Below are 25,490 nucleotides of genomic sequence, written 5' to 3' on the forward strand. Positions count from 1 at the left end.
TTAAAGAATCAAGGTTAAGTAGCATGTCCCGATCACAATTGTCAGCCAGGCAAGGTCACTCCTTCATCTCATCTCAGAGCTCGCCTTTTTATGAAGGCTTTTTATAGCCCGCTTTCTTGGGAGTAGCTTTTTTCTTAATTAAGAATTCTAATTTTAAAGTGAGCTCTGACCTCTTTCTTTCCAGATTCGTTCTAGTGCTTTGATTGCATTTCATGGATAGAAATTGAGATCCTTTATTGTCTGCTATCTCTGTTTTCCTCCACGATTAGTTGCCCATGGCGCACTGGCACTTTATTGAGATCCCAAACTGGTTTCTCCTGCTAGAATATCAGTAAAGGTCTTTGGGAAGTTTTATCTAGATGCTAAGAAACACACCCCTATTCCTCGGGGGTGGGTTTCAGCATGGGGGGCCCCTGGTGAAATGATGGTGGAGCAGAGGGTGGAAATGTTTCTCCACAGTGAACTTGAGGTTGAAAAAGCAAAGGAAACATCATGTCTCCTTTAGAATTTGGGAAATTCAGAGTTTTGCAAGGTCAGTTCTCTGGATAGAAGCTGATTTACTCTGAAGAGAATTATTCTGGGTGTCACCCTCAGTGTCATACCTTAGGAGCCCACAGGCTTAGGGGCATTTGAGAGGAAGGTTGTCTCTGACCCGACAACAGGGCTAAGACGCCTTCTCAGGTGCACAAGGAGATGTGCACACAAACCTGTTCTGCAAACCACTGGGAACAGCCTGGATGCCCAGCAGTAGGGGAATGGGCCAGTAATGAATAAATGAACTGAAACTACATGCGACAATATGAAAAAAATCTCAAAAATATAATATTGGACCAAAAACATTGCCAAACTATATTGTACAGTTTGATACCATTTATGTAAGCTTTGAAAACAAGCAAAACAATGTTTATATATTGTTTATGGCTACGAACATAGTAAAGTATAATAAAAAGGCAAAGAAATGCTGAATACCAAATTTAAGAGTGGTGACCTCTGGGGTCGGAGAGGAAATGAGATCTGGGAGGGGTTCACCAGGAACGGCTGTGATTTCTCTACTGTTTTCTTAAAATGATTGGTGGGTATGTACATTTTAAAATATTATTTATATTTTTGAATGGCTGAAATATTTTTTAATTATAAAATTTGGTTTGTTTTATGTGTGTGAGGAAGATTGTTGCTGAGCTAAGATCTGTGCAATCTTCCTCTGTTTTTTTATGTGGGATGCCACTACAGCATGGCTTGACGAGCGGTGCTAGGTCCACACCTGGGATCCAAACCTGTGAATCCCGGACTGCCAAAGTGGAGCACGCAAACTTAACCACTGCGTCACCGGGCCAGCCCCATAACATTTGTTTTTAAGAAGAGGGAGAACCTTTTCTGATCAGTTTGGCCAGCACTTTTAATTTTCAGTAATTGCTAACCAGATTCTTCTAGGGTGGATTAGCTTGACCTTTTGCTGTTCTCCCATGTCTTGCCCCATCGGATTCACTGTGGCCACTTCGTCATCCCTGAGTATTAGCACCAGTGGGAAAATGAGATGACATGAAACCCCTCTTTTTTCTACTTGCTAGTTTGATGAGTGGGGAGTAGAAATTATGCATTAAAGGAAATCTTCACATTTTAAGCATATCTTGTTCATTTTTTACAATGTCAATAGCCAAGGTTAATTGAGACAAACTTGAATTTGGGTAAATCCATGAGAATTTCTTGCCAAACCAAAGGGGAGCGGCGAGCGCCACTGTGCAAAACTTGGTCTAGGCCCCCTCCCCCATCCAGGGGAGTGGTTTTGATGTCTTGTTCTAAAATCAGTGTTTGCTTTGTATTAACAGCATGGCCGGACCCCCCTGCATCTTGCTGCCAATAAGGGCCATCTCTCTGTGGTCCAGATCTTGCTGAAGGCTGGTTGTGACCTCGATGTCCAGGATGATGTGAGTAGAATCCATCATTCTATGGGAGGGGAGCTTGTCTGCCTGGAAATCCACAGTATAACATGTAACCCACTATCAGGTGCGAGGGTAGTAGCCGTCGTAGGAAGCACTTACTCCTGAACACCTCCTCTGGGACCCATTCTCTGTAGTAAGTTAGAATTTGGGAGTAGGGGGTAGTTTTCCCATCATGGTTCATTTCCTATTCTAATGTTATTCAAGTGCAGAATCTTGAAGGGCATTTTTCCTGTGTCCTGTCTCAGTATCAAGGAGTACATCATGCACACACCACACACACGAGTGAGTGTGGGCAAGTCCTGCTGGAAATGTGTGTCAGGGACCAAGCTTACCATTGGAGAAAAGGTGGGGCTAAAAAGCTTAATTTTTTCCTTTTCTTGTCTTGATTTTTCTTAGCCAATGTACATTTAGTTAAAAAGGACCTATTCATAGGAGAAAAAGGACACTGATCTCATGGAATCCAAGAAAAAGGAGACATCCAGACAGAGTTCACTCTGGTACCACGCCATTATTCAGACTCATTATTCAGTCTCTGACTCTCTTCCTTCAAATTATCTAGAGAGAGACTCCGACTGGCTCCTCTGGGGTCGAGAATCCATTCCTGAGTCAATTGGCAGTGGCTGGGTGGGTCCCATCGTGCACAGGGCGGCCCCATTGGGTCTTGGGAAAAGGTGGATTCTCTAAGAAGGGGATGTAGACAGGATTATGTCAGTTGTCCTCCAACGAGCTATTAGGAAACAGTCCCATAATTGGAAACTATTTTCAGAAGCTGTTTCTAATTCTAATTTGTGTGGTAGGACTCTAAGAAATAAGAACTTTTGTGAGGAACACGGAATCTTGGAGCATTTGCACTTATCATAACCTCTTCCAGATTTACCTTTAATAACTAGTTACAGAGCGTTGTCAAATTTCAGACCCTCGGGTGTGTAGGCTTTGGGTTACCGAAGTGCTTTAGTTTCTTTGGGTCTCTGTGTAATGTCCTAAAACTTGGCAAACACACAAGTGAGAAGGACTATGTCATTGTTTTATGCGTGGGCAGAAGGCTGTCCAGTGTCACTCATAAACCTCTGGTTATATTTGGAAGCTGTTGGGCCATCAAGGATGTTATTTTGAAAAGATGCTGATTTAGCTTTAAGCTGTTGATTTCTACCTTGGGTCATAATACTTTTTTGTTTTCCTGCATTGTAGCCATCATAACATTCATGATTATATCATATTCTTAGATGACAGGAGCAAAAATACAGGGAGAGAGAAGAGAGTCTGACCACAGAAAAGGTGGGGCATTGAGTTGCTGGTGCAAACATGTTGGGAGGCATCTGGTCTTCTCTTTGCATAATTAAAGCCCTTGCTTGCCACGGTGGCAAGGCTGCAATGGCAGGCCTGCTACCCCATCCCAACCCAGTACTCCTGCCTCAGGCCCTGAGCTCCGAGTATCACAGTGTTCTCATGCAGCAAAGGCCGTGTGAACTTCCTAGACCTGCTGCCGTTTTATCAGACAAGGTTGGGAGTAAAATAGGCAGAAGTTCTCATAGGTCGCCAGGGTGAAACATGGCAGCAGAAGGAAAGCCAGCTCCACTTTTAGGCAGGAACACCCTCTTTCATTTATTGGAGTTCTTTATTTTCTTGCATCTTCTCTGCCCTAAACAGGCAATGCGTACATTGCTTCTCCCAGATAAGTTAATTCAAAACAACACAAAATAAGAACACAGTGCCAAAACAGTGTAAAAACAGTTGGGAATGGAGAAGGTGGAATTGACCTTCGCTAGTTCTGAAGTAATGCACCTGCCAGAATATAGTTCGTATCTGTCTTCTGTGTATTTACCATGCTTGTTGACGATCGGCCTTGAAACTTATGCAAGAATTTGAGGAGAAAACTCTTTATGGGTGTTCTTTGAAGAAGCTGGGAGATTAATTACTGGAAAAACCCATTTCAGAAGTTACCTGTCTTGGATGATGGATAAAAATAGAGAATGTTAATGTGATGAAGAATTTACTCCTGACTTCATATTCTGCAGATATGTTTATGTCATGGTAAAGACTGAGGATTAGGTGAAGAATGACCTCCAGTGGCCTGGAGTGGGATTATTATGAATTTGAACCTGTGGAAACCAGTTCTTTAGAATATGCAACTCCAGGAGCAAATTCCTTCTTGCTTCCTGCCAGTCCTGTCAACAACCGTTGGAGCTCCAATGCCATCTCTGATTGGTCAGTGAGCAATCATACAGCCCTCACCTCTGAAATAGTCCAGGACCCTGTGGCCACAGAAAAAGGCATGAAGGAGGAGAAAGATCAGAAACACCCGAGAAGAAAGGCTAGGAAGAGCCCCAGAAGATCAGAGAGAGAAAAAGAGGTCAGCAGCTTGCTTTGCACACCCACCCTGTCTTGAGCTTCCTTGCAGCGTGTCTGCCTGTGCCACCTGGGAGGGAGCCCTCCTGAAGAGGAGCACATTCCACCTTTGCATGCCTGGGGTTTCTTCCGTGAGCTTAGCTTTGGAATCTGCCCACATGTGCTCGCTCTTTTTCATCATGTAGGAGAGAAAACTACAAGTATTTCAGAACAAAGAATTATACCTCAGAAATTTCAGACTTCTTAAAATCCCAAAGTGAGAAACACTGCTCTCTTAGAAAAATTGAGAGCTGGCGGTTTATGCACTTTGCAGACGGTCAGCATGTTCCACATCAAAGTGCCAAACGGCGAGGTTGCTGGCTCTTCAAGTTTCCAGCGGCAGCATTTTTCCTTCTGCTTCTTTGTAGTAAATCATTCAACAAATACTTCTTGGGTACCTATAGCGGCCAAGGCACCGTGCTAAAGCTCTTAGCTTGATGATGCCATAAAGAGGCTGCCCCGACCCCACAGAGGCACCTGATCTTTTATGAGGCCTGTCCTAAGGTGAATTGATGTCACAGGTTGGAAACAGCTTGGATTGAGTGCAAAGAGCCTTGACAATTTGAATTCTGGCCCAACCACGCTCCCCTGAACTAGCTGGTTATCCTAGAGTGGGCACTGAACTGTGCTGGGCCTTGGGGTTTTTTATCAATAAAATGAGAGAATTAGATGCCATGGCACTTGGAGCATAGTAGACGGTCAGCAAATATTCACTGAGTAAATGCTGTTGAGAGTACTTTACTTTTCCCAGTGCTTTTTTCCCCCCCAAAGTTGAGAATTTCATGGTTAATTTAGATCATATAGAAATAAGGATTATGTCAAAGTTGCTTCTTGGGTCTGTTAATAAGTATTTATTGAGGACACATTTTGTTTTTCTGTGTCATATTTTAACAGTAAATTTTAGTTTTATAGGAGGCAAAGTTGATTCACAGGTAATTGACCACGTGTCATTCGAGGGTCTCAGGTGTCCCATTATTTGTGCCATCTTCTGGGGAAGAGTGGCTCTGAGGCAGACAGCCCGAGGCGCCCTTTGCTTAAGTATTTCATGTCTCTCAGAGCCTTCAGTTCTCATCTTGGTAACTTGAGGGTGGCTGGTTCTTATACACCAGGTAAAGTGTCCCATTCAGTCTCCAGAACCACCCATCTAGTGTCAGTGAAGCTCGTGGCCCAGCCAAACGGCAGCGTATGGCGGGGGAAGGCTGACTTGGGCCTTCCCAGCAGTGTTTATCCTACTGATGAGGCAAGGACCCAGGCCCTGAGCGAGGGGAGGAAAGATGGACGGGGAGCTGTGGCCTGGAAACACACAGTGCAGCTGCAAGGTCTCTGCAGGGAAAGGGGAACCGCAGGAGACACCTGTGCCCGTTGGCGGGGGACAGTTTGTATTCTCACCAGCATCAGGCAGGTCCTTAGAGCTCAGTGAGTCTTGATGATCCATCTGGAAATGGACTCCTCAGGGCTGAAGTAGATGTTAGATTTAGCTTCTTCATCCAGCTCGAGTTTCACGAGGGAGAGTTGTCTCAAGGGGCATAAATACAGTAGATTCATGCCGAAAGCACGTACTAAATAATCGTGACATTCTGTCTCCCAAGCTGCCTCAAAGCATGATTTAGTGGCAGCTTGTGAAACACGATAAAGCGTTTGACCTAAAGCGAGTCTGGGTTGGACTGGGCCCTAACCAGCAGAGGCCGTCTGTGCGATGGCTTGGACATGGGAGCGGCTGACGTGACCCGTGTGTTCGGGCTTGTTGCTCACTCTGTGCACAGCATGGATGGGACGGTTAAGTTTCATTATGTAGAAAGCTTGTTCTGATTGGTCCATGGAGTGCTAGTTGGAGTGCAGGCAGTGTGTGGGAACATTAAAAGGCTTTGAACCGTTAGCAATCTGACCAAGTCAGGGTTTACCCTGAAGGAGTGAGCTGCTGTCTCGCCCTTCGTGCTGAGAACAGAGCGCCATCTTTCTCATCAGGTCAGTAGTAATGAATTGCATTTGAGGTCCATTTTGGGAAAACCCATCATCATTCTGATAGGGAAATGGACAGTCGTAGAAATTCTTACAGAAGTTTTGAGAAGTTAAGACTTGGACAACTAGTTTCTCATATGATTGCTTGTTTGGGCATTAAGTGTACTAATCTGGAAATACTTCCTAAGATGTTTGAAATGGACGTGTGGCGCTCAGCACACCTCCTGCAGCCACTGATCCAGTGGCCACGTTCTTCTTTTGACTGCATGGCACCTGAGGGTCTTCTTTGAATAAAGGGTCTGGGAAGGTGGATGAGAAGGAAACCAAGTCTAAACGTAATTTTTTACTGAGAATAATAGCCCAGGATGCCGAGAGGAGGGCTGGTGCTAGAAATGCTGCAGACAGTGGATGAAATCATGGTCACGGGCCAGGACGTCCTGAGCTATCACTGCAGAAATCCCTTAAATTCTACTAATGAACAGTGAGAAAAGATTCTGAGACATGGACGGTTCCATTACTGGTAGAGTGTTACAGCTTAGACTTTTAAGAAATAGCAGTTTTTCCTGATGCTAAAAATTATGTATTAAACATAAAAAATCGGAAAGTATTAAAAAATATAAGGAGGCAAATAAAAATCACTTCCCCTCGTGGATTTTTAAGGGAAGATTTTTAATTTTAAGAAAGTGAATTAGAGTTTTCAATAATGTTAAGTGCTTTTTTTATTGCGATAAAATGCATAAAACATGAAATTTGCCATTTTAACTGTACAGTTCAGTGGCATTAAGTACATTTACATTGTTCTGCAGCCATCACCACCATCCATCCCCAGAACTGTGTTTTCGACTAACTGCCTTTAATGTGCATTGTTGTTTGTTATGGATTCCAGGGAGTTTAGTAAGTAGACTCAGCATTCCATTAAGGGTATTTATAGATAGCGGCGCCTCCCTCTTTGAAAAGGCTCCAGGTTTTCTCTCTCATAATAATCTCTCTTTCCTCTCTTGGACTGAGGTCCAGGGGTACCCCAGAGTGTCCTTGGCCCCTCTGGTGTTCCGCCAGGAAACTTTGTTTATGCAAAACTCTTACCAACCAAATCATAGAGCCCAAGAAGGGAAGGGAGAGCTTGCGGATCATGCACCCTTCCTTTCACAGGCGAAGACCCTGAGGCCCAGCGAGGTGACAGGTGTCCCCAAAGGCTGTGCACGACTCGAATCTCCTGACCCTCATGTCCCACACTGTTCACCCATCTCCCCATCGAGCGTGGACCACAGGCTGGACTTGATTTGTCTCAACTTGACTTCCAGAGCACGTGTCAGAGATAAGGTGTGCTCTTAGAGACTTCAGAACCCTCGTCACAGTCTTGACCATCTGACCTCTAGGAGCCTTTAGTCCTCCTCACAGCTACAATTAGGGGAAAGAGTCAAGTTCCCCTTGGCGCCCTGATGGGAAAAGAGGTCAGCAATCCCAGGAGTCTGATCACAGAGAAAGGGTCAAATGCAGCATAAATCAGTGAGGATGTTGTCATGAAATATCAGAAGGGGCTTCTTAGAGATATGCAGTGATAGCTGGCAGTCCCTGGAGACACAGTGTGAACCCTACACTGCTCTTGGCCAGTACAAGTCAATCAGCAAATTATACACCCGTCATCGAATCATGAGCGCTGCTGACTGACACAGCTGGAGAGCGATCCTCTGAAAGCAGGGGCTGGACGACGCAATGGGGAGTAAAGATTCCGGGCATTGCTGGTTTAATTGCACAGCACACACAGTCCAGCTTTCAGACATGCTCTTCACAGATGTGACAGTCCCAGTCCCGCTGAACACTGCCATCCCCTGGGGTGGCGGGTGAGGGCCTGACCCTGATTCTGAGGTCAGCTTTGCAGCCAAGGGTGCTTCTGAGGTTGGCTTAAGGTTCCCAGTGAGTTGGTGAACACAGTTGCTCTGCTCAGCATGCACTGTCTACTAACTAGACCAAAATGCCCGCCTCGCCCCTGGTGACCAGTCTGCTCCCTGTGGGTCAGGAGGTGTCCTTGTTTCAGAGTGGAGTGAGTGAATGGGGCAGGTAGGGAGATCTGACTGCTGTTCCTGCCTCTACCTCACTCTGCAGGGGGATCAGACCGCCTTGCACCGGGCCACGGTGGTGGGGAACACGGAGGTCATCGCGGCGCTCATCCAGGAGGGCTGTGCCCTGGACCGACAGGACAAGGTGAAGTGGGCGTGTCAGCCTGAGGACCCGCTCTGGGAACTGTTGAGCGTTTAAGATGCTGTCATTCCTGAGTCTTATAGCTCATGATTTAACACGATGAAATCAGCCCGTATTTCCTTTGAAAGTATCTGAGATCCCAGCAAACTGTGTTTTTTTAAATCCTTTCCCTGTTCTGTGGCAGCAGTGGCCAACTGCCTAAATATCAATGGTAAAGAAAAAAACCTGTAGAAGTAATGACCTGTGGAGGCCTGGATGGGGAAGGCATGTGCCCCAGACTCTCTCTCTCCCTTTTTTTTTAGATAAGTGAGTGTATTAACTTATTTAAACTATATTGGAAAAAAAAAAAGCACAATCGTTCTTTAAGAAATCCCAATGATATACATTAATCCATTGTTTTTAAATTGTCAATCTCAAAACATGGAAGTTTGCAATTAAGTACATTCAGTCTCTTTACTTTTTTAAACAACTTTTCATTAAAGTGTCATATACCTGCAGAAAAGGGCACGAACAGCAAGCATGCGGCTCAGTGAGTTTTCACTACCTGAGCGCATCTGTGTGAGCACCCAGATCAGGAATCAGATCATTACCAGCACCCCGATGCCCCCTCACCCTGCGCCTCCTTCCCGTCACTTTTCCTTTTGCTTCCTGCTTCGTGCAGTCAGTCCCACTGGCCGGGCCACATGTCACCACCACCCTTCCCAGTGCACCCCACTCCCTGGCCTTTGGTCCCATGACCTTTGAGACCTAGACTTCCCCTTGTGGGTCAGCAGCATGAGGCCTGTCTCTTGGTGTGGCTGAATAAAAGTCTGAGCCCGAGCCTGGACATGACTGGAGAATGCCCCTGCACGGCCCCAGCTGACGGCCCTGTGCCCTGGCCTGGAGCAGCATCGGGGTATCTCCACCTCTCCTCTCCGTGCTTCTCCCTCCCATAACCCCGGCCCTCCCGGCCCCACCACACTCGATTCATTGCACTTAATATCTCTTTTTTTATAGTAAGTTAAGCAAATACAAGCTATGTTTGTTAATGGTTGATTTTTATTTAAAAGTCACCAATATATTGAGGACACCTGTTTACTTTATTTACAAATCACTGTTTTTTCAGCGTCTGCTCATTTGTTTGGGGCCTGAGGCTTTTGGATGAAGCTGAGTGAGATTAAATTTGGGGAAGAAAAAGGAGGAGGGGATCTACTGTCTGGCCCTTGGGCCCTGGAACTTCTGAGATGGGCTCTTCTTTTGCCCGACCTTTGCAGGGTTCTCTCTCGGTCTGGAAGCAGAGAAGAGCAGGCCCCAGGGCACGGTGGAGGTGGGAAGGAATGGACATCATGATGTCTCATGGTGCTTTCTGTTAAATGTGAGCTGTGCATGGCCCTGGAGCTTTTCTCAACTGGGATTCGCAGAAAGCCTTAGCTCTAACACTGTAAGGTACCCGTTGTACATCTTGAATCTAGAACAGTACTGGTTGTACTGTATCTGGGAGAATGGAGAAACTGGCTACTCAAGTCATATTCTGGGTTCTGTGGTTCAGACGAGAAACCCCAGTTGAGAAAGGAAACCCCAGTTGAGAAAGGCGCTGCGGTGTGGCCTAAGAATACACACTGATGCTTGGGTTACAGTGGGATGTTAGGTCTTGGTAATAGCTTTCTCTCCCTGTGTGCACTCCTCAGGATGGGAATACGGCCCTGCACGAAGCGTCCTGGCACGGTTTCAGCCAGTCAGCCAAGCTGCTTGTTAAGGCAGGGGCCAACGTGCTTGCCAAGAACAAGGTGAGGCCCAGAAGGTGCTAGAGCTCCTCCTTCACAGGTGAGGGTGGCTGTGCTTCCTTCCCTGCAGGAGCCTCTTCTCACTGAGCAGAGCAGAGCTCAAGGGAAAAGAAAGCTTGAAACTCCTTAGGGAACATCAGCTCTGTGGCGAGCGAGAGCACCTCCTGGAGTGGCTGGGACTCCCTTTGAACTCCCCGGCTCTCACTGCTTTCCACTGGTTAATTAGAGCGTAGTTAGCAAGCCAGCCCTGTCCTCATAGGCCAGTAGCATTTCTTCTCCCCTCCGGGTCACTCATCACGTCTTCTCTCTCGCACGTGTCCCTCTCCTGCCGTGCTCATTATTAATGCGTCCCTGGAGAATTTCAGAAGCCTCACAGGCTATGGACGGGCGTGCCTAGTCCCTTCTCCATCCTGCTCCTCCTCTGCTCAGAAACCTGCCGCTGAAGCTGTCTGGGGCCTCAGCCTGCGTCTGGAGCCTCTGCCCTGTGCCTTTCCCGGCATGTGCCTCCTGCGCCATCCGGGTGGGCTCACTGTTGCCTCCGCTTGCCCACTGCCTTAGAGGTAGCCTGCTCCTCGGTTCTGCCTGTGGACCTCCAACCCAGCCCCAGGGCAGGGCCTCTCCCTCCCCAAAGGCTGTTGGGCTGGTTCCTGCGGCGCTCTGTTGGCACCCGCTGTCATTTAATGGCTAAATGTTTCTCACGGTTCCCTCACGGGTCAAAAGCTTGAGGGAAAGAAGCATCCATGCATCGTAACATCTCCAGTAATGCCTGGCAGGCTGGTGGCTGCTCCATTTCCTCAGTGGCACATGTCTGGAACATGAGTGGTGAGTTTATACCAGCTGAGAAGTAGGTGGCTCCCACTTAATGAGAGGGAGGCCTAAGCTGGGAACCAGGAGAGTCTTGACCAAGACGCATGATGCGTTTGTGACACACTTAGGGCCGTAAACTAGCCTGGGTCTGTCTGCTCTGCCACACTGCCGCCTGTCCCATGCAGGCCCCAGGGGTGCTGTGGCGGGCCACAGGTCCTCCCTGCAGATGCAGCAGCAGAGGCTGGGGAAGCACAGTGAGGTGCCATCCCAGAAGAGGGCTTCTGTGCTCTGCTCCAGCTGCAGCCTCTGGGAAGCCTCTAGAAAGGTCTGTCTTTTTTTTTTTTCAGCTGTATTGAGGTATAATTGACAAATAAAATTGTAAGATATATAAACTATACAGTGGGATAATTTGATGTATGCATATATTGTGAAAGGATCTCCCCCATTGGTTAATTAATACCATCATCTCACGTATTTCCTTTTTTTGTGAGAACGTTTAAGTTCTACTCTCAGCAAATTTCAATGATACTATGCAGTGTTATCAACTATAGTCCCCATGTTGTACATTAGATCCTTAGACCTTATTCATATAACTGAAAGTGTCTGTCCTTTTACCAACCTCTCCCTATTTCCCCACATCCTAGCCCCTGGCAGCCACTTTCTACTCTGTCCTATGAGTTTGACTATTTTTTTTTTTCAAGTTTCCACATGTAAGTGATACCATACAATGTTTGTCTTTCTCGTCTGGCTTATTTCACTTGGCTTAATGCCCTCTGGGTTCATCCATGTTGTCGCAAATGACAGAATTTCTCTCTTTTTTTAAAGCTGAATAATATTCCACTGTATAAGCAAGGTCCTGGAGCCCCTGTCTGGGACATCAGTACTCATTACTTAGGAGGGGAGAAGTGCCTGCTACATATATCTACCCAGGTCACATCTTTGTAACGTCAGGTTTTGAGGCATAATTCATATACAGTAAAGTTCGTCCTTCTTAGCTCTACTGTTCTAGGAGTTTTGATAAATGTATACAGTTGTGTAACCACCACCACCACAATCAAGATATAAAATGTTTCCATCACCCCAAAAAGTTCCTCTGTGCCCTTTGGTGGCAATCCTACGCCCATCCACTCCCGGCCCCTGACCACCACGGAATGGTAGCCTTTCCCAGAATGTCATCTAAATGGAATCATACAGTATGTAGCCTTTTGTGTCTGACTTCTTTCATTTAGCATAATGTTTTTGAGATTCCTCCATGTTGTTATGTGTATGATGAGTTCATTCCTTTTTATTGCATCCTTTCATTCCTTTTTATTGTATGGATGCACCATAATTTGTCTATTCACACCCATGGTTTCTCATTTTCTTGATCTAAATGCTTTTCAGCATAATTGGTATTTTCTTACTGCCAAAGTAAATGTTGATAGCATGTATTTCTAGAACCATCATATCTCTTTTATTTCACTCATTTATTCAACACCTTTTTAAGGATTCCCACAAGGCCAATAACTTTGAGACAGCCAACTCTGTGTGCAGTGAGCATTCCACCACCAAGCCCTGCGCCTTTCACGAGAAACGAAGAATTTAGAGTGTGGGCAGATCTTTCATTTCTGAGAACTAAGCCAGCCATGGTTCTCTACTGGCTGCACTTTAAAATCTCCTGGGAAACTTTAAACAGAAAAAGAGGAGAAGCAAACCCCAACTAGGCCTTGAGTGACCAGCTGTCCTGCTTTGCCCTGGGCTGAGGGGTTTCCTGGAATGCTGACTCTCAGGGCTAAAACTAGAACAGCCCGGACCCCACCCCCTGTGCCAGGGAGGAAAAACTACTCTACCAGGCTGCTTAGAGCTAAGTTATGACTTAGCTAAGTGAACCGGCGACATATAGTTTTCCTCTTTTAAAAAAAACCTCATTCCTCCTTTCAAACGATGAGGAATAGAACATCGTCGAGCATGGGCAGACAGTGCTGCGTGATCCAGCAGGAGTAAACGAGGCGAGCAAAGAGCCATAAACAGGCAGTGTCATAGCTCTGAGCCCACGCCAGTGCAGTCCTGACCCAGCTCTCCAACTCAGCAGAACAAACACTGAGCTTGGGCATTAACCTTCTGAGAGCTCGCGGCCTGTCAGACTTGATGCCAGGTCTCCTCCCCTGCTGCCTGCTGCTCCCCTTCCTTGTCTAGGGGTTATCAGGAGTCTTGCAGGTCCTGTGCCCACAGTTTCAAAAAGTTCTGTCTGTGTCGTGTCAAGATTGCTGTGGACTCTGTTCCGACCCTTGGTTATCATTTTCACGTGGTGTGTTCAAGGTAGAACCCGAGAAGCAGGAGGGTCTCTATCTGCATAGTAAGTGACAGGTGCAAATGTCTTGCCTCTTCTGTGGGGACCTTGTCTGTAGTTCAGCTTTTGATGTTTCAAGAAAAATACAAGATTTGAGAAAGTCTTCCAAGTTAAATCCTAGGTCCCTTTAGCCTGCACATGCAGGAAGTGGCCTGTTTCTGCCGTCTCTGCTCCACGGTAGAGTTTTGTAGCCACAGGTATTGTGCGTGTTGGGCAGGAGGGATGCGGTCCTCGCTAGGGCACAGAGCGCTGTGCATGTGCACAGCATTTTACCACTAGGAAGTGCCCTCCTCGGCACTCTGAACCACTCCTGACAGCCTCAGGATGTAGGAGTCTCGCTCCCTTTTACAGGTAAGGAATTCAAGGCTGAGAAGCTAATTAAGAGCCTTGCCCAGTGGCTTTCAACTAGTAAGTGGTATAGCCAGGACTTGGAACCCAGGTTTTCTGACAGATGTGGCTCTTCTGCCTGTTTGGATTCCAAATTAAATGTTCTTGCCATGGAAGAACATGTCCTTTGCTGGGACCTCTGGTCAGGAAGCAGAGAATGTGAGCATTGACTGTTTTTCTCTAAGTATCGCCCCTCTGCATGGCCTGCCCGGTGCAGGTCTGCACAGAAGCGTGTTGCTAACGTGTCCTCCCTTCTCTTGCCTCTCTCCAAGGCGGGGAACACCGCTCTGCACCTGGCCTGCCAGAACAGCCACTCCCAGAGCACGCGCATCCTCCTGCTGGGCGGGTCCCGCGCTGACCTCAAAAATAACGTGGGTGAACAAAACCGGCTTCTCTCGCGCTCTCTTGTGTCACCTCAGAAAATAACCCTCAGCATGCTTGAGTATTAACATCTAGAAAATAAAAATGTAAAGTGTTTGGGGACTATTTCTATTCCTTTTTTGCTAATTTCCTAAGGGGTCGTTCCTAAGGGGCACGAGAAAAGGAATCAAGACTCGGAAACACTGCTCTTCTCCCGTCCTTTTCCCCTCACTCCTCCATCTCAGTTTCTTTGTCATTTCTTAGGGCATGCGTCTGGCAAATGAGTCTAAGAAACGTCTAAATGTTTTAAGAAAGTCTCCACCCACATGGAGTGTTGTACTATGGCAAAATTGGCTGATGCCGTGCCGGGGGGTCTTGATGCTCCGTGCCCAGCACCCACAAACTGCTTACTGAGGCGTCCTTGGGATGAGCTGATGTGTCAGTGGTTCTTAGTGGATGCCCGACCTGAGCGGTCATGTGGGTCTCCCCCCTCCCTCCACCACAAGCTGCGTTTCCTTTATAAGCCCCCAGCCTCAGCCACCTGACAAGAGAGTCTGACTGAGGCTTCTTGCAACAAAATAGCCTCAGCTGGGATCTTCTCGATTTGGGGGCGGACTCATCTGAGGGGGTTCTCAGAATGCCCTGAGCCTCAGCTTTGAGCTTGGCCCCCCTCATTCCGGGGGAGAGGTTATGCTGAGTGGTCACCATCTCTAGACAGAGCTAGAATGAAGACGTCAGGAGAACGCTGCAGAATGTCACGACTTTCTGTCTCGGGTTTCGTTGTCTCTCTGGGAGCAGTTTGGCCTGTGTCCACTAAGGAAGGCCCTGCTCCTGAGGGTTTCTGAATGCCCTTTTTCACTCCCAGTGATTGCTTCTTCATCATCTCCCCAGGCTACTTTGTTCCATATGGGATATTGGGGTCCTGCTAAAATAGGACGCAACGTGAGTTTTTTTAGAACACACAAGATCTTAAAATCAGACAGGTCACGACGGCTCTGTGATGGGAAGGCTCGTTTCCACAGCAGTGCTGTTGGTCGTAGTTCAGTGTACTCCAGAGCCTGTGGGTTGCAGGAGAGGCTGGGGGCAGCGGATTCTGATCAAGTGCTGGGTGAGCAGAGCCTGCCTGGCTCTTGTGAAGGTCTCGCGGAGCAGGCATCCAGCGTGTGAACCTGAAAGCAGAGACTGCGCGACTGAAAGTGAGCAGGGCTGCAGACAGCGGCAGAGGGCTGTGAGTCTTGGAGTGGAGCATCTGCAGTAGAGGAGATGCTTAGAATTCAGGCTGATATCCTCTGAAGAAAGTGTGCTAGTCTGCCAGCTTTTAAGTGATGTTTCTTTTTTACTCTGTTTTGTTTTGTAACCGCTCAGACTGTGCTTAGAGTTTGATTTCTGTCCGCAGGCAGGCGACACCTGTTTGCACGTTGCTGCACGCTATAATCACTTGTCCATCATTAAGCTCCTCCTCAGTGCTTTCTGTTCTGTCCATGAAAAGAACCAGGTCAGTGCATGTGTCCTCCCCATGGCCACCAGGCCCCCTCCCGACAAGGCTAACTGACAGGTGTGTGGGCACAAACGGGAGCAGAGGCTGCTGGGAGCCTCTCCGGGTCTGGGACTTGGCCAGTGCAGGCCTTTCCATGGGTGTTCCACCGAGTTCCTGTGGCCCTGGTCTATCTGGCCTCCTAGAGAAAGCCTGACCTTATCATTCCAGTGCATCTCACCACATTTGCATACTGAACATTCTCTGGAGGTCCTGCGGCAGGTTTGGTTTTTAATATGATTTTACAAAGGGAAACCCACAAGCAAGAGTGTGGCTTAGTAAAGAAGCAAGGAAATTATGTGTCTCATGACTCTGTTCTGTTCCTTGCATTGCCACTTTATTTGAGCTGATGGAGTCTCTGTTTCTGTAAAATTGGGTACATGATCTATATCTGTGCCATATAGCGGGGGTTTTGAATAAAGTTATGATTATGTGTTCCATGGAAAAGTACATGATTTTCAGTAGTCACTTCGATTTTAAAAAGTCTTCATATTTATTGATACCTAAGTGATGCGTTGTTTGACTTTTCTGAGTTTGGCTGCATATATCCGAAACTTAAAAAAGATTGTCGTTCAGATTAAATATACCCTATAACAATGGTTTCTGATCCTGGCTGCATATGAGAATCAACAGGGGAATTAAAAATACCAATTCTGAATCCCACCCCCGTTTAAGTGACCAGAACATCCAGGCAATGGGAGTTTCAAAAAGCTCCTGGGCTGGTGTGCAGACCGGATTGAGACCCGCTGACCTAGCTAAATAGCTAAATTTGGTCATTCTGCAGCCTCCCAGTGGATTCTACTTCGTCAGAGTACCCCACAGCCCCCACTAACCAGTGCTTCTCAACCTTGGGGCATGTTTCAGTCACCTGGGAGCTTTGAAAACCCACCTTGCCCAACCCACACTCAGACAATTAAATCAGCATGTCTGGGGGTGGGGCCTGGGCATCGGTAGTTTTTAAAGGTCCCCAACGTACACAGCTAAGTGACTCAGCAATGAAATACACTTTTCCCCGGCTATTCTCTGGGGGAAGAGGGCCACGGGGATGGCTGGATTTTCATGCTTGCCAGAAAACAAGGGAGCAGGGTGCCTTACCTGATCACCTGATGGGAGAGAATGGATTATTTTACTTCTCCTATATTTGCCTGCTTTATATATATCATTCTGTTTGGGGGAAAAAGCCCAGTATTTGCATTTGGAATTGGCCCATCAGGCTACTCTTGTCCATATCCTCCTTTCATAGCTGATTGTCTGAAAACATTTTTGTGTAAAGAAGATATGAAAACTTAGGCTGTTTGGTAAGAGGTTGAAAACAGCTGGTCTTAAGTGAACACGGATTCTCAGTGACTCCACCCAGACAGAGAACACCTAGACCTGCGGAATGAGTCCCATCAGCCCCTTCGAGTCCCCAAAGGTGCTGCGAGGCCGGGATGTTATCCTCCCGTGCATCTAGGAGTAGCCATCTTCTGCAGCTTCTGCTCATTCTAGCACTCAGAAACCAAGGGGTCTCTGCCCTCTCCCCTGCCACAGAGGGGCATGGTCCAGAGCTCCGGGATGGATAGCCTGCCGCCCCTGGCTCCCTGCCCGTCTTCCTGCCTCGGTGTCAGGCTTCAGGTCTCACCATTCTCAACAACCCAGCCCAGCATTACTTTGCTCCCTGCTCTTAATCCTGTGATTTCTAGTATCCCCAGTTGGAAAGGAATGTGATGTTTGTGCCTGGGTCATTTAGTTTCAAGATCTCTTTAAAAAGAACCACATAACACTTGAGCAAAGGGCCCCCTATCCGTCTAAGGCAAATCTTAGATTGTTTGAAAAGCCACCACCAGGCCGTGGGTTGAGAGCTGGAGGGCTGGGGGCCATGATCAGATGGGGTTTAGCAGGCTTTCTTCTGACTGATTTCAGGCTGGAGACACAGCACTGCATGTTGCCGCTGCCCTGAATCACAAGAAGGTGGTCAAAATCTTACTGGAAGCTGGAGCAGATGGGACCATTGTTAATAATGTAAGTTGAGTTGCAACAATGGATTCTGAAGCTCTTCCCACCCCTTTCCAGAAGGGGGGTGTTGTTCCTACCTCACCTCCTGCGGGCTCTGAGGGCACATAGCCTCACCAGCCTCGCTCTGTAGGGGTGTAGTTGCTAAAGCTCCAGTCCTCGGGCCCTCAGGCGGACTTGAGGGAACCCTTGCTCTTAGCAGCCCCTTGCGTTGACAAGCCCTGAGGGCTCATCTTTAGACTTCTAGCTGAAGTGAGCACATCCTGGCGTGAAAAGGAAGATCGGGGTGTCTAAGTAAACTGACAAGTGGATGTTACTGCGAGTGAGTTCCAGGCCTGTAAACAGATGTGGTCCTCAGAAAAATGGCCCCAGGGCCATCAGATTAATCATGCTCAAAACTCTAACTCCTTCCTCTCCAGAGTCACCTTATTTTACTCCTTCCTTCTCTCTCAGTATCCCCTCCCCTCCCTCTCTCCCAGATCCCATAGCAGGTACCTACTCAGGTACCCTTTCTTGCTCGAGGCTGACCTGTGGTCTCTGCCCTCCTGAAATAGCGCAGACTCAGGACTGGGGGCGGAACAGTTGTGTGGGGGTGTTGAAGCTGGGAAAGGCTCCCGTATCTGGTTCCTCCTCACACCTCTAGTACCTGGATTGTGTGGTACATCATGGTACCTCTCCCATGATGCCTTGAACCCACCTTCCCCTTCCTTTCCCAATGTTACCAACTCCTGGTTTTTGGCTACATCTCCCTAGAGCCTCTGTTGTGGCCACAGCTTCCTAATTGTTTTTCACAGTCCGGTTCCTGAGACTCTGTGGCTGGGCCCTGGTCTGCCCTTCCAGGTATCTTCACTGTTCTCCAGGGAAAATTCTTTGCTTGGCTGGATTTTATGACCCTTTTTTGGCTTGTCTCCTCAAATGAAATCTTCCTCCTTGACCCTGTCTGATTTGCACCATCCCCCATCTCTTTTTCCAGGAAGCCTTCCTTGGTGGGCGGTGCCACAGACCTTTGCCTCCTAGAGCGCTTATTGTTCACTCAGTCAGCACCTGCCCTCTGTGGCTGTATGTTGTTAATCACCGTGTCCTCAGGGGTGACTTGGCTCCCTCACTGGATGGGGAGACTCGAGGGGGCCCTGCTCATCCACATGGTTGTGTATTGTTGAGCATGTGTAGGTGTTGGTGTCACTGAGTGCAGAGTTGGTGTCCCAGTTGGGCAGCGTTTGTGCAGAGTTGGTGTCCCTTACTCACTTGTCCTCCCCTGTGCCTTTCCTCAGGCAGGCCAGACTCCGCTGGAGACTGCCCGCTACCACAATAATCCGGAAGTTGCTCTTCTCCTCACTAAAGCTCCCCAGGTAGGATTTATTGCACTTTCCATTGTATTGATTATGTGAGGCTGCAAAGTCATTGAGACTCTGGTTGCAACCTTCTGAAGCCAATGCAAACTGACTTAAATAGGGAACTGATGGGCTTACTGACCAGGCAGTGGACAATGTAGGAATTCACGTGGGCCTCCATTCAGGGTAACCAGAACCAGAGACTTCAGGTCCAGCAGGCTGCTCTTCATACATGGGCATCATTTCCTCCCTGTGGCTAGATCATTGTCAGTACCAGCTTCCTGTGTCATACTACCCCGGTACTCAGCTAGGGAAGAAGTTCCACTTGAATACATCACAGGTGAGGACCATGATTGGTGAGCTTGGGGCAAATGCCCTGAACAAGTAGGACAGGGGCTTTAAGAAGATAGCTGCATCCATTTGACCATGTGGTTAGAAGGGGCATTTCCTAGAGAAAGTGGGAGGGAGGGGTCCATTCTGGGCTGACAAAGCAGTAAATTTCCACTAGAGGCAGTTAAGTATAGTATAGTTTTCTTTCCTTTTTCATTGAATAATGGCATTTTGGCCGTCGTTTAATTTTTAAAAGATGACTGATAGCATTTGAGTTGAGGTTGAAATTATCCAAGTAAGAATAAAGAGATTTAATAATGATAATTTACAGGTTATTCATAATTTCAGTGCCCTGAAATAACAGTTTTTGTTCATATTACCTTCCACAGACACATAATTTTTATATAGTTGTGCCTACAATGTATATACCCTTTTGTATTCTGCCCTTTATCCTAATTATAATAGGAAAATGTTCTACACTCTTCACAGTTATTCTTCATAATGGGAGGATAGTATTCTTTTTTGTTGCCGTCCAATATTTGGTTAAACCATTTCCTTAATGTTGGACATTTAGGTTATTTCCCAGTTGGAGCTATTCTGTGTTACATTACAGCAAACACTGATTGGTTTTCCACCTTATTCTGGCTAATGTGGTGAGAAGACAGTCTCATGGAGCCAGAAGAATGTTCTGGACACCAGCCTGCCACATCATAGCCTGGTCCCCGCCAGCCTGGGGTTCTACATGGCCTTTATTTCATTTAAATTTTAAGAAAACATGCCTGATATAACTAGCAGTTTCTGGAAAGGGTTAAGATTTTTGTCTTTTGCAGAATTGATGACTCTCCTGCCTGTGGGGTTGGTCCTTCTTGGTGGCCTCTGGAAGCCCACAGAGCCCCCGACAGGCACGAGTCAGGCGCTCCTTCAGAAAAGGCTCCACCTCCCTCCACGCATTTGCAGACCAATCAGTGGACCCATATCCTGATAGAAAAATGCTGGTCTCTCATAGATCAGAAGGTATAGGGTGCCGTATAAATGTCAGAATCCGTCAAGTTGTCTGGCATTTCAGGGTTTGGCAGTTTGATGGACAGCCAGCCCTGTCCTCAGCCATATGAAGATCATCAAGTCTTGTGGGTGGAGTGTCTGCCTGGCACGCAAAGACTGATGAGCCTTTAACCGACCTGTCGTTTGTCTTCCAGAGCCCACGGATCTGAATTCATAGGGAAAAAGCTTTATTGTGCACCATTTTACTGTGTGCTTCTCCTTTAGTGTTTCCATTAAAAAATGACTTAAGCAGGGCCAGCCTGGTGGTATAATGGTTAAGTTTGTGTGCTCCGCTTTGGTCGCCCAGGGTTCACAGGTTTGGATCCCCAGCATGGACTTATGCACTGCTCATCAAGCCGTGCTATGGCAGTGTCCCACATACAAAGTAGAGGAAGATTGGCACAGATGTTAGCTCAGGGCCAATCTTCCTCACCAAAAATAATAATAATTAAACAAATGATTTAAGCAAGTTTTTCCACACCCATATTGAATAGCAAATAAATAGGATGACATTTTCTGAAAGTTTATTTTACATAATTGTACACGCTAAACCCTATTTGCTCAACACAAAGAAGGAACTTTGGAATATGCATTAAATTATACGCATGCTGTTCTGTTGTTCTGTAGTTAGAGAAATAGCCTTACTGTTCGTTTGTCTGAAATGAGAAATTCCCTCTCCTTGGCACCTTAACTGACCACAGCTCACACAGTACTAAGAGGATACTTCCTTCTGAGCCCTTAAGATCAATATTCCCTGATGTCTGTGAACTGGAAAAGATTGATGACATTCCATTTGGTAGATAGTGTGGTTCTCCGAGAAAGGCTGTAAGCCATGCAAAGCTATTTTCACTAGCTAATAATGTGCTCCATGGAGGAAATTTTTCTGATGATTATTTTGGGTTTGGGTGACCTCTGAGTGTCAGTTCTCATTTTTAATTGACATGGTTCACAAATGCTTCTGAAAGTGAATTTCGAGTTGATCCTGGCAGTTGATCCTGTTCTAAGAGTCCATAAACCGAATGGGCCAGAGGCTTTAGTCACTTCCTTTCATCAGACTCGACTTCCTGGTGAGTCTGAATTTAGTTTTAGAAATGGCTTAGGACAGTGGTTCTCAGACTTTTTGGTCTAAGGACCTTTTTACCTTCTTAAATATGGCAGAGGCCTAGAAAGAGCTTTGTTTCTCTGAGTTATATCTATCAACAGTTCCCATATTTGAAATTAAAGTTGAGAAATGTTCAAGATGTTTATCCATTTAAAAATAAGTTCATTTGTGTTAAGTAGCATAATTTTATGAAAAAGAATAATTTTTCAAAAAAAAAATTGAGTGAGAAGAGTAGCATCATTTTGCAGTTTTGCAAATCTGAACTGTCTTACTTAGAAGAAGGTGATAGGATTCTCGTTGATTTCCGTGTGTGGTCTATTGCAATATCACTCACGCAGCTTCTGGTAAACACATCTGTACACTCAGGAGAGGAGAGTGAAAAGGCCAACGCTGTCTTAATAATACGAAAATGATTTTAACCTCCTGGGCCCAAGGGTACCTGGACACTTTCAGAACTACTGGCTCACAGGATGAGAATGCGGTTTAAAAATCAGGTTCAGTGACAGGCAGATATTGTCGGGGATTTTCCATTTAGGTGGTACCCACTGCCTGTGGAGGTTCTTTTTGTCATATAATGGTGCCTCTTGAATCTAATGAACCCAAGAAGACAGTCTGACACGAGATGAAAAACACTATGCCGAACTTCAGAGAGCACCTGCCTATCTATATAGGAAGACGCTAAGATGTTGTTTTATTGCAGAAAGATAGTGTGACCTTGAAAAAGTGTTTTCACCCTCTGGACCTCTGGTTAAAGGGGGCGAACCCTGAAACTCGGGGTAGGGGGCTAGGGGAAGGGTGTGGAGCTGGGCCAGAGAATGAAGGTTTCCACCAGCTCAAAGATCTATACTCTGTGCTTAAACATCCTCTGCCGGTTAAGCAACTGTAAGGCACCTGACAGTGACTGACGCTCCAAGGTGTGCCAGCCACCTGCTTTGTCTCGGGTAATCCCAACAACACCCCATTTTTACATTTGAGAATATGGAGCACAGAGAGGTCACAGAAGTTGCCCCAAGATCCTACAGTTAGCTGCTGCTGGGTTCCAGTCTGGGTCCATTGGCCCCCACGTGTACTTGCCTCTGTCCCGTCCACCTCTCTGCACTCTACGGGGCAGACCAAATGCTTCCTTTTGGGGAGGAGATTCCTGCCTCATGGTTGGTACCATGGCTCACAGATGCACCTCAATAATGTTTGAATCAAACTGAATATGACTTGGACCCAGTTTGGCCAAAAGAAAATCTGATGGGCTAGTTTGTGTCCAGTGTACCAAGATAGTGAGTGAGACTGTGCCTAGCGTAGGGCCGCCGCACTGCACAGCTCCAGGGGACGCCATTCATATCCTAGTCTATGTGAGTGGTGCTCCCTGAAATTAAGCAGCGCACAGCTTACACACGCCTAGGTGGCAGCCCCGGCCCAGCACATAAATGCCTGTTATTATTATTGTCTAATCTCCTTGAGGTCAGAGACAACGTCCTACCCACCTCTGGGTCCCTGTAGTGCCCAGCACGAGACCTATGAGGCATAGGAGGTGGTCCAGAGGTGCTTCTTTGATGTAAATGCTTGGTCTCTCCCACTAGGCTGGAACTCCTGTTAGGGCAGAGCGCCAGGTCCAAGAAGTCTCTCACGCTGATGCTGCACCCCAGTGGTTTGTAACGATGCCTCTTGCCTCCTTCAGGTCTTGCGCTTCAGTCGTGGGCGAAGCCTGAGGAAAAAGAGAGAAAGGCTCAAGGAAGAGAGGAGAGCTCAGTCTGTGCCAAGAGATGAGGTGGCACAAAGCAAGGTGGGGGGTAGCCCTCCCGCCCCTCCCCAACTCCGCTCACTTACAGAGGGTGGGAAACTATCTCCCTCCTTCCTCTGGGTTCATCTGGTGGCCACCATGCCCTCCTGTCTCTCCTTTCCTCTGGGGTCTTCAGACTCTTGTCAGTCTTTTCCCTTTGGCCTCCTATCCTCCTTGCCTCCAGGATTTCAGATCATGTGCCCGTGTGTTACCATCTTTCCAGCACCCTGGTGTGGGTATATTCACTAGCCCCATGTATCTGTGGCCTTGTCACTACCACGTGGACAGCCCTGCCTCTCTGACATCATGCCCTTAATTGTGTAGAGCAGTGGTTTTCAAAGTGTGATATCCACTGTGTCATCTGGGATCTTGTTAGAAATGCAAATTTGGGGGCCTCACCTCAGACCCACTGGATCAGAAACTCTGAGGTGGGGCTCAGCAGTCTGAACGAGCTCTCTAGGTGATGCTCATGGGGACTCAAGTTTGAGAACCACTGGCATGGGTTGCTTCCTCTCTTTCCACTTAGGGAATGGACTGAGGCTGTCCTAGCCCATCCGACTCCTTTGTGCAGATTAGAAAAAGATGCCCCCAGGCAGAGCAGCCCCGGCACAGGGCACATATGGTGAATAGAGCCCGGACTGGATTTCAGCTCCCTCTGCTGCACTCAGCCCCCTCGGCCAGGTGCCCTCGTGCAGTGAACAGCTTGCACAGCTATATGCAGCAGCCCTGGAATGAACCATGCCTTTCAGCTTGCACAGGAGGAAGACGACTAGGATATAGAGACAACTTCTGACACATAAAGTTTTATACCAAGCACTTGTTCTTCTGTCTGCTTATCAACTTCCAGGGTTAAGGCATTGTAACTCTGATTAAGTTCCTGTGTGTGAATTGTACATAGTAATTTGTAGATGTTCTCACAAGGACCAGAAATGTGGTGGTTTGTCGTTTCAGAGGGTTCTCACTCTGCTATGAATTGTGAGGGTCCAAGTTCAAAGAATGAGTGGGGTTGTTTTGTGTTGAATGCAAAAGACCAAAATCTCCAATGCTGAGGTGTTTTGTGGGTGTAGGTTCCTGATGTTCTAGAATATAGAATGAGACCCAAGACTGGATTTGGTTTGGCACCTAATAGATAAAATAAAAGCCAGGCATTCAGCTGAGTGGGAGAAACATCCATGTTAGTCAGGACGACCAAGCCTGTCATTGGCAGGTTCCCGTGGGTCCGTTAGTGGCTGGCGTCTGGCAAACAGAATTTTACGCCACTATTGAGAAAGCCCAAGGGGGCAGTAGAACGAGTCTCTGGGCTTGCTTTCCCTGCAGGGAAGTGTCTCGGCAGGAGACACCCCCAGCAGTGAACAGGCTGCGCCCAGGAAAGAAGAGCCCAGAGAAGATTTCCTGTCAGCCTCGCCGGAGCCCAGAGCAAAGGACAACAGGCAGAGAAAGTCAAGGCCCAAGGTCAGGAGGCACGTGAAGGCAGCGGGCGAGGGCTGGGAGCAGGGTGGCGCGGGGCCCAGGGATAGCGTCATGCTCAGCAACTCAAAGGCCACTTCGCTTGGCTTGCTGGTCTGGACCAGAGCCCAGGAATTAGGTCTGGCCAACTTCGGGCACAAGGTTAGCGTGCGGATGGATTTCTTTGGACGTGGTGCTTGGAGTGGAACGCCAGGAGGCAGAGGGAGGTGGGGTTCTTTGCCCAAAAAGGAGGTGAGATGGGAGCCATTGTCTGAGTGTCCATTTTACAGATGTCACAGTGCTCAGGGGTGTTGTCTCTTCCTCTCCCACAGGCGTCAGCATTTTCTGACCCCACCCCACCAGCGGACCAACAGCCTGGACACCAGAAGAACTTGCACACTCATAATCACCCTAAAAAGAAGGCCAGGCATCGATGCTCTCCCCCACCCCCTCCGCATGAGTTTAGAGCATACCAGCTCTACACGCTGTACCGTGGCAAGGACGGGAAAGTGATGCAGGTACCCGCCCAGCCTGTCAGGACACGGGGCCACAGGCCTTAAGCAAGGTTGTCTGTTGAACACTTTTCCTGGGGGCTAAGATCCACTTTAGGCATTGACTTAAGGAGGTATGAGCCTTGAAGATCAACCAGATGGGCCTCCTCACCTAAACAGTACAGATACCCTCCTGTCACTTACGCCCAGGCGTGGGGGTAGGTACCAAGCTTTCTGCACTATCCTTAGGGGACTAGATCACGTGGAGGCCCCAGCGTCGACAAAAGCAGCTTGAGGATTGGGGCCATATCTTGCCCTCT

At 47.5% G+C, this 25,490-nt stretch overlaps 2 protein-coding genes across 52 annotated transcripts in view; one reads left to right on the plus strand and one right to left on the minus strand.

Moving 5' to 3' along the window:
- Nucleotides 1-25,490, plus strand: part of ANKRD6 (ankyrin repeat domain 6) — a 193,671-nt gene that overhangs the window by 158,789 nt on the left and 9,392 nt on the right. For 12 of the 50 annotated variants that reach the window (XM_070225285.1, XM_070225280.1, XM_070225286.1 and 9 more), the window contains 10 exons: nt 1,827-1,925; nt 8,388-8,486; nt 10,151-10,249; nt 14,042-14,140; nt 15,526-15,624; nt 17,566-17,664; nt 18,927-19,004; nt 23,132-23,236; nt 24,551-24,685; nt 25,012-25,197. In XM_070225285.1, the coding sequence (XP_070081386.1) occupies nt 1,827-1,925; nt 8,388-8,486; nt 10,151-10,249; nt 14,042-14,140; nt 15,526-15,624; nt 17,566-17,664; nt 18,927-19,004; nt 23,132-23,236; nt 24,551-24,685; nt 25,012-25,197 (1,098 nt within the window). Of the gene's footprint in view, nt 1-1,826; nt 1,926-4,103; nt 4,291-8,387; nt 8,487-10,150; nt 10,250-14,041; nt 14,141-15,525; nt 15,625-17,565; nt 17,665-18,926; nt 19,005-23,131; nt 23,237-24,550; nt 24,686-25,011; nt 25,198-25,490 lie in introns of all 50 variants that reach the window. The other 38 variants (XM_070225317.1, XM_070225315.1, XM_070225319.1 and 35 more) reach the window with 9 other exon arrangements.
- The window catches only part of LYRM2 (LYR motif containing 2), a 30,430-nt gene continuing 16,679 nt past the window's right edge, over nt 11,740-25,490 (minus strand). The window contains exons 3-4 of one of the 2 annotated variants that reach the window (XR_002810873.2): nt 22,938-23,158; nt 11,740-15,604 (exon numbers count right to left, since the gene is read on the minus strand). The gene's annotated coding sequence lies outside the window, so the exon portion shown is untranslated. The remainder of the gene's footprint in view (nt 15,605-22,937; nt 23,159-25,490) is intronic. The other variant, XR_011422582.1, reaches the window with a different exon arrangement.

The sequence above is a fragment of the Equus caballus genome, chromosome 10 (genome assembly GCF_041296265.1).
Source record: "Equus caballus isolate H_3958 breed thoroughbred chromosome 10, TB-T2T, whole genome shotgun sequence".
NCBI lineage: Eukaryota > Metazoa > Chordata > Mammalia > Perissodactyla > Equidae > Equus > Equus caballus.